At 51.1% G+C, this 8,419-nt stretch overlaps 1 protein-coding gene across 1 annotated transcript; it reads left to right on the forward strand.

The window, feature by feature from the left end:
• Positions 1-961: 961 nt before the first annotated feature.
• On the forward strand, positions 962-6,577 carry LOC103802888 (ras-related protein Rab-6A-like; the record flags this gene model as incomplete). The annotated part of the gene is made up of 5 exons (XM_009075419.1): positions 962-1,061; positions 1,310-1,421; positions 3,643-3,736; positions 5,352-5,418; positions 6,155-6,577. Coding segments are annotated over 5 exons (438 nt in total), but the record flags the coding sequence as incomplete, so codon positions are not given.
• Positions 6,578-8,419: the final 1,842 nt, after the last annotated feature.

Raw genomic sequence — 8,419 nt, forward strand, 5'->3', positions numbered from 1 at the left:
CAGTTTGGTTTGGGGTCATCAAACTACCTCTCTCAGCACTTGTGCTTGTTTCTGTCTCCTGGAAGGGAGAACCCAATGCTCTTTGCATCACCTGCAGCTCACAGTGTGTAACATCTGCTTTCATTTCTGCTGCAACTTCAGTTATTGAGTTATTGCTTTCATCTTGCATGAGGATCCCATTGCCATCATCTGGATGCTTGATGAGGAGATTGGATGCTGCTTCCCTGTGTGGTGTCTGGGCTCAGGGAATTGCATGTGGGAATTGTCCCGAAAGGTTTGAGCTGAGATGGTCGAGGCTAGGAGTTCTGTGGAGATCCCATCCATAATCCTGGGTAGAACTGGGACACCAGTGCAGGAATGAGGTGGTAGCCATGTCCTGGAGATGTTTGGGAATCTCTAGACAAGCCAAGGAGGTGATTAAAGCACATTATCCACAGAGTCCTGTGGAGATCCCATCCATAATCCTAGGTAGAACAGGGAGACCAATGCTGGATTGTTTGTTACCACCAGCAATAAGTTGGTACCATATCCTAGAGATGTTTGGGAATCTCCGGACAAGCCAAGGAGGTCATTAAAGCACATTATCCATGGAGTCAAGAAACCGGCTCCCATGGTGGTTGGATGCTGAGGACAAGATTCCAACATTAGTTCAGCTCCTCAGAGTAGAACAGGGATATTATTGCTGGATTGTTGGCTACCACTAGCAGTGAGGTGGTACCATATCCTGGAGATGTTTAGGAGTAACAGGATCTCCAGACAAGCCAAGAAGGTTGTTAAAGCACATTATCCACAAGCAGAGTGAGGAAACCAACTCTGTGGTGGTTGGATTTTGGGGGCAAGATTCCAACACCACCTCAGCTCCTCAGGGAGCTCACTTAGAAATGGCCTGTTCTCTAAAGGACAGTTTCCTTGTCTCTCCCCTGCTCTCCCTGCCCCCCCGGGCTGTGCCCAGCAGGTTCGGCTGCAGCTCTGGGACACAGCAGGGCAGGAGAGGTTCCGCAGCCTCATCCCCAGCTACATCCGCGACTCCACCATCGCCGTCGTTGTCTACGACATTACAAGTGAGTGATGCTTTGCTGCCTCAGCCTTTGAACCCCTCCCTGCCAGCAGAACTGATGTCTCAACCACAAGTTCTGCAAAAAAAGAGATGATTAAAATATGGTTTCCCCCCTGCCTGTTTCGCTGCCTGAGCAGGAAATAGTTTATGGGGTTGGTAGGTGGTGTGGGTTGATTTGGAGAAGACCTGAGGACAGGCAGAGGATTGTCCCTGTCTAAAGACAAATTTTCCCCATCTGCTTCTTCCCTCCAGACTTGAACTCCTTCCAGCAAACCTCCAAGTGGATCGACGACGTCAGGACAGAGCGAGGCAGCGATGTCATCATCATGTTGGTGGGGAACAAAACTGACCTGGCAGACAAGAGGTAACGCTGGGGATGTGCTGCCCTGGGCATCCTGTCCCTGTCCTGCTGCAAAGCCTTGGCTGCCCAGGCTGCTCCTCAAACAATTCCTCATTTTAAACCAGGAAAAAATGTGATTCAGACTTCTGGTTTCAACCAAAGTCATTCCCTTTCCTACTCTACAAGTCATTTTGGTGGCAATAAACCCAACTAAAAAAACTCCTTTACTTAACTAACTCTACCTTTTGTCTCTCAGTGGTGTATTTTGCCTAATTTTTCTTGTCCTGCTGAGATAAAGCCCCAAATCTGCCTTGCAAAAGCAAAGAAATCTGCTTATTGCCAGTAATCCAATTTACACAACTCTCTCTGCATGTGCACAGTAAGTTCAAGGCACTTTCTGCTTGTCAGAAGCTTTTGCAGGATCTAAGAGTATAAATGTCTCTGAGGATAAATCTCATGTCATACACAGCACACGCTGTGGTCCTGTGGCTGCGTGAGAGGAAAACAGATTAGCCACATCAGAGCTCCCCAGAGACCCCCAAATTTAATTAGAATCCTCAAATGACACAGACTTCATGTTTTGGGATGTGTCATAAAGGATTTTGCTTGAAAACTCTGAGTCATGCAGCACTTCACCAACATAACCAATGCAGTGTGCTCCTGGGAGAGCACAGGTTTGGGCTTCGGGTTTCTGGTTCAAACCCTTCTCTTGAGTGTTGAGTGAGCGATAACTTTGTTGAATGTTTTGAGAGATTTTTGTTTTTTATGAAGATATCAGAAGGAGGTTAGAATCATAGAATCATAGAATTTAGGGGTTGGAATGGAGCTCAGAGATCACCCAGCCCCAACCCCTGCCCTGGGCAGGGACACCTCCCACCAGAGCAGGTTGCTCAAGGCTCAGCCAACCTGGCTGTGAACACTGCCAGGGTTGGGGCAGCCACAGCCTCCCTGGGCAACCTGGGACAGTGTCTCACCACCCTCAGCTTACCTACCTCAGGTAAGAGAAGGTTTTATTTACATGGTTGGTGTTGGTAGTAGTTGGCAAAGGGAAGATCATAGAATCATCAAAGCTGGAGGAGACCTCTAAGATCATTGAGTCCAACCATTAACCTGTCACTGCTGGAACCCCTAAACCCTAAACCAGATCCTCCTGTGCCACATCAAGACACCTCTGAAACACCTCCAGGGATGGTGACTCCACCACCTCCCTGGACAATATCCCAGGGCCTCAACACCACAACAGGGAAAACATTTCTCCTCACATCCAATCTGACTCTGCCCTGGCTCAGCTCAAGGCCATTCCCTCTATCCTCTCCCTGCAACCCTGGCAGGACACACATCCCCCACATCTCCCGCACTTGTCCTCAGCCACTGTTCAGTTCTGTCCAGGTCTCTCTGTAGAGCTTCACTACCCTCGGGCAGATCCACACTCCCACCCAGCTCAGTGTCTCTGCAAATTCCCTGAGGGTCATCTATAGCTGAAAATATATGTCAAATCCAAATAGCTGCAGCTCCCTAGGTGAATACTGTGGCATTTCTAAGTTCTATCCAAACCCACTTACATGTGAGACTGGGAAACCAGATGGGACCATTCCAGCCATGGATTATTCCCTGATAGTCCCTGAGTGTCTGTGCACATCAGCTGGGCCAGCACTGCTGCAAGAGTTAAAAATATCAGGAAATTGTGAGGAGCAGCTACAGTTGAGGTTCATTTAACACTAGAAATGGTTATTTTAGGAACTGGATGTGACAGTAGCTCCTGGGCTGGGCTGGAGCTTGGACTTGTGGTGTATATCCAGGTGTGAGGAACAAGCTGCTTTGCCTTTCTTCTCAAAGGACTTGTGTGAGGCTGTGAAATCCTGGGCCTGTTCGGGCTGGACAAAGCCACAGGTGACACTTTGAGGTAGAACACAGGCTCTGGGAAGACATTCATCAAACCAAGTGAAGTTCTTAAGCCCAAAAGCTCAACTAAAAATAGCTCCTATTCAGTGCTGCCTCTTCAGTTCTCCATCCCAGTTCGTCTTGCTTCACTTGGTACCTGTGTTTGGTTTTTTTGTCCCCTGCAGTTTTCTTTTGATCATTGTTAGGCTCTTTGGGTTGGTTTTTCTGCTCTATGATTTGCTCTTGTTGCTGTAGACAGGTTTGTGTAGTGGAGGGTGAGAGGAAAGCACAAGGGCTCAGACACCTCTAACTCTTCCTTCTTGTTCCTTTTTGTCTTTCTGCTCCTGTTTGCCCCTTTACCCAGGCAAATCACTACAGAAGAAGGTGAACAGAGAGCCAAAGAGCTGAACGTGATGTTCATCGAGACCAGTGCAAAGACTGGATACAATGTCAAACAGGTAGATCCATGTTTTGTCCTGGAATCAGGAGCCTCTCCGTCCCTCTCTGTGTGTCTGTGTGTGCTCCTGCTTGGGGATTCCTGATCCAGCAGATATTTGCTTGTGTTTCATGTCAACCCTGAGATGTTTCTTGCCCAGTGCTCATTGCTGCTTCTCTCTCTAGTGCAAACATCTTTGCTGTTGGGTCAGTGATTCCCTGTCAGAGCTAAGCAAACCTTGAAAGGAAGGAAAACTCAGCCCAGAAGGTGCTGAGGGATGGGAACGGCACTGTTTGAGCAGCCTGACAGGAGGAACTTGGCTTTGGTTAACAGTGAATGCACAGGTTGCTGAAGTCACTGCTGACATCCTTGGGGGTAATTGTGCTGATGCTCTGGAGTGGAAGTTTCTGTCTCAAAGCCACAGAGGCTCTTGGAATAACTTAGAACAGCTGAGATTGGAAGGGATCTATGGGAATCATCCCTCCCAACCCTCCTGCTCTGCGCAGAGCTGACTCCAGTCGAGTCTGGGATACCCCAAAGGACAGAGACTGTCTCTCCAACCACCCTGGCAGTGTGACCTACCACACAACAAAGCCCCAACTTTGACCCTTTTGTTCTTGGTTTTTAAGCAGAATTGCTCACATTTCTGTTAGTTCCCATTGCCTCTTGCTCTAAGTTTGGGATCCTCTAGCTCCAAATGCTTGGAATGAGGCAGCTCAGGTTCTGCATGGAGCTGGTGCCAGCTGGTAAACATCCTCAGCAGTTTGCAGCTCAGGAGAACATCCCAGAGAGATTAGGAGACTGAGTTTGGTGGTTTTCTGCCTTGAATTCACTTTAGTCTTTGGTTTTGATTTCCTGCTGCTTTATTTGCCCAGAGAGTGCTTGAGGTGATAACTAGTGTGACTAGATGGATGCAAACTGCAGTACCTTGCTGGCACCTTGATTTTCCAAGGAGCACTACTTGAAGGGGTGGATGGGAAGCTCCTGCCAAGCTGCTGAGAGGAAAATCCCCCCTAGGAGCTGCTCCCTCTATGTGCAGCAGCAGAGCTCCCCAGCCTGGCTGTGCCTGTGCGCAGTGGCAGCAGGAGGAGCTCCAAGCATTGACTTGAGACATTACACAAAACCATTTGCTGAGGGTTTTATGGGAATATAATAGTCCTTCACAGCTTTAGCACATCCTTAACAGCTTGGATGCAGCTCACCTGGGCCAGGAATGGCTGTTTGGCAGCAGGTTGGGCTGGAAACCCTCAGCTATTCCACAGACCCCTCAGAGCTTGGGAGGTGACTGAGCAGAAAGCCCTAGATGGATCATGACTGTGTGCACAGACAGAGGCTGGAACGGTGATCCACATGGTTAGTGAGGGCAGGAGGGAATGCTAAGAATCCCTGGAAGAGCTGGTACTAATTAACTCCACGTTCAGGTACAAACAGGTAAAACTCTCCATTAAATAACTTCTTGCATAAAACCAATTCGATTCCCTAGGTGAAATTTGTATTGATCACTGCTTTGCTTGCTAAAGTAGCTATGTAACACCTTTGTACAACTCGGGCTGGAAGTTTTGTGGTAAAAAAATGGTTTGCACAGGCATTTTTGTCTGCCAAGGCTTGAGCTTTCCTCTCCTCTTGCTGCTCTCCAGCTTTTCCGCCGTGTGGCTGCTGCCTTACCTGGGATGGACAGCACACCAGAGAAGAGCAAAGAAGACAGTATCCTTGCTTTGCCATCGACTTTCACAGCTCCCTGCTGGGAATTTGGGCTTTCTGGTTTGGTCATCACTCCGAGGCCAATACATGGGCAGTTCTTCAGCTGACCTGGTTGCAGGGCCAGGGAGGCTCAGTTGGGTCTCCTTACCTACTCTGGCAGGAATGTGGTCATAATTCCAAGTCATCTGAGTAGTTGAGCCCCTCACTGCCCATTGAGGCACTGGAGCGAGTCCAGCCAAGGGCAACGAGGGCAGCAAAGGGCTAGAGCACATGGGCAAGGGCTGAGGGAGTTGGGCTTGGTCAGCCTGGAGAAGAGGCTCAGGGGTGACCTCCTGGCTCTCTGCAACTCCTGCCAGGGCTGGAGAGAGGTGGGGGATGTGTGTCCTGCCAGGGCTGCAGGGAGAGGACTAGAGGGAATGGCCTTGAGCTGAGCCAGGGCAGAGTCAGATTGGATGTGAGGAGAAATGTTTTCCCTGTTGTGGTGTTGAGGCCCTGGGATATTGCCCAGGGAGGTGGTGGAGTCACCATCCCTGGAGGGGTTTCAGAGGTGTCTGGATGTGGCACTGGAGGATCTGGTTTGGGGGTTCCAGCAGTGACAGGTTCATGGTTAGATTTGATGATCTTAGAGGGTTCCTCCAACTATGGTGACAGAACCATAGAATCAAACAGCCTTTCCAGCTGCTGATCCCTCTCCCCGTTCATTCTCTGCCCCAGTTTATGTCCTTAACTCCTCTTGCAGTGATCGACATCAAACTAGAGAAGCCTCCCGAGCAGCCAGTCACGGAGAGCGGCTGCTCCTGCTAACAGCCCATCCCTGGCACCACATTCCCAACCGGCCAAGCCTCCCTGGAAGAACATCACGCTCATTGCCTAGGCAACCCTCTCTGGGGGCTGAAAATCCAGTTCCTAAGCGAGTGAACCCCCTGGTTCCTGGTGGGGAGCAGCCCCGGCCGCCCCTTACTGCATGGTATGAGCCCTGAGTGCAGAATGAGTGTCCTGTCTTTTGAGTTGATTTTCTTATGTTGTTGCACTTTGGCACTCTGGTGCCCTTTCCACTCTCTTTCTCTCTCTCTCTCTCTCTCTTCCTCCCTTCTTCCCCCACCTTGAGCCTGTCTGCTCAGATGTATCTTGTGAATGCCATGGAAAAGCCACCAAGTTAGGGAAGACAAAAGTGAAGCTTTAGGGGGGTGGCTTTGCTGCCTCCCTTACTGCCTTGTATCCCAAACTGTTCCCTGCCCACTCCAGCCCTGGCTGCCCTGCATCCCCCTCCCTTCCATCCCTCCTTCAAGCCAGACTCAGCCTTGCCTTCTTGGACAGCACAGGTTACCTGTTCCTAGGCTTTGCTTCCTGCAGGGCACACACAGCACTAGCTCCTCCGTTTCTGTGGGTGCTCCTGGCTATCTCCTGCTCTCCACCCCTGAGTTTGGCCCCTGGGGGCTCACACAGCACTGGAAAAGCCCCAAACTCTGATAGCTTTGGCCCTGTTGCTCCTGTTTTTTGTGGCAGAGACATCCCACAACCTGCTCTCCTCGCTTGGAACCTCTTCCCATCCCCAGGATGTTGGTGCTTGGTGAGTGTTGGCTACAGGTGTGGGCAAGCAAGAGGGAGCAGAGGTTTTGCAGCCTGAGGTTGAGTGGGGAGAGATCCTCAGGGGTTCTGAGAGCAAGCAGTGACCTGAAATCCATCACTGCAGGGGCAAAACCTGCCCTGGGAGTCAGGGATGCTGCTCAGGCTCCTTTTCTGACCTCCATCCTCCTGATCCTTGTCACATAGACAGTTCCTTGGCTAGTGGGAGGTGTCCTTGCCCAGGGGTTGGGACTAGGTGACCTAGAAGGTCCATTCCAACCCCTAAAACTCTATGATATACAAGGAGCTGCTTCACGTGGAGCAGGAGACCCACAGCAGTGTGTTCCACTCCCATTCCCAGCTTGCTGGAATCATCCCCAGCTGCCTCTGCCTTGGGAGCTCTGGATGGTGCCAGCGGCTCTTTCACCCTTGGGGAAGTTTGAAGCTGTGCCTGAGGAGGAGCAGTGGCAGGGATTAGTGTCAGACTGGGTGAGGGAATGGAGTATTGTTAACTGCTGAAGGGAATTTGGTGTCACTTCCCAACCTTGGAGCTTGGGAACTGCCTCCTCTCCCCCTGCCCCTGCTTTTGAGCCAATTCCTAGAGCTTTTCAGAGACTTTGACTGGGGGTTTTGGGGTCCATCTGTGCTAACCAGAAGTCAGTAGGTTTGTCAGTTGGCAGAGAGGAGAATTTCACTGTCCTTTCACCACCTGGGCTGGGTCACAGTGCCAGGGAAGAGGAGGATGATGGTGGTGGCAGAGAGTGACACGCGTCAGGGGGATCACAGCTTTTGGGGGTCAGGGGCACTCCCTCCCCTCCCCTGCCAGTGTGCCCCTCAGTCCTGGGCACGGTGTGTGGAGCCCTGCAGGGAGGGAAGGCACAGCCTTGGCCTGGGATGTGGCACTCCCTGTCCTGGCAGCAGGTCATCTCGCTGCCAGTGGCACAGCTCTCCTTGCCCTGAGCCCCGTCCTTCCCCTCCAGGTGAGCTGGCCTGCAGGAGGGAGCTGGGATGTGTGGGATGTGGTTCCCATTCCCTCTGAGTGTCCCAGGCGGTGGCAGTGCTGGTGGGACCCTCCTCCCCGTGCCCTGTGTGGGAATTGCTGGCGTCCCTGTGTCCGTGTCTGCGTAGATCAGGTGTTGCTGTCCCCTCCAGGCAGGTGTGGTGTTGTGGGGTCACAGATGGGGAGGGAGGGCTGGGGGGTCATTAGTGAGATGAAATAGGTCACTCCCCACTGTCTTCTCTATGGATGTGTCCAATCCTGTGTGTGTCTGGCCCTGCTGTCTCTCCTAGCTGTTAGCGAGTAAGTGTGACTATTACTGAGTATGGACTGTCTGACACAGCTCTGTATCACTCTCAATAAATTATTTCACCAACTACCAGTGTGTATTCACTGTTGATGCATTGATAGTCCTGGAAAGAAAGGAAGGAAGGGAGGGAA

Source organism: Acanthisitta chloris, unplaced genomic scaffold, assembly GCF_000695815.1.
Source record: "Acanthisitta chloris isolate BGI_N310 unplaced genomic scaffold, ASM69581v1 Scaffold26225, whole genome shotgun sequence".
Classification (NCBI taxonomy): domain Eukaryota; kingdom Metazoa; phylum Chordata; class Aves; order Passeriformes; family Acanthisittidae; genus Acanthisitta; species Acanthisitta chloris.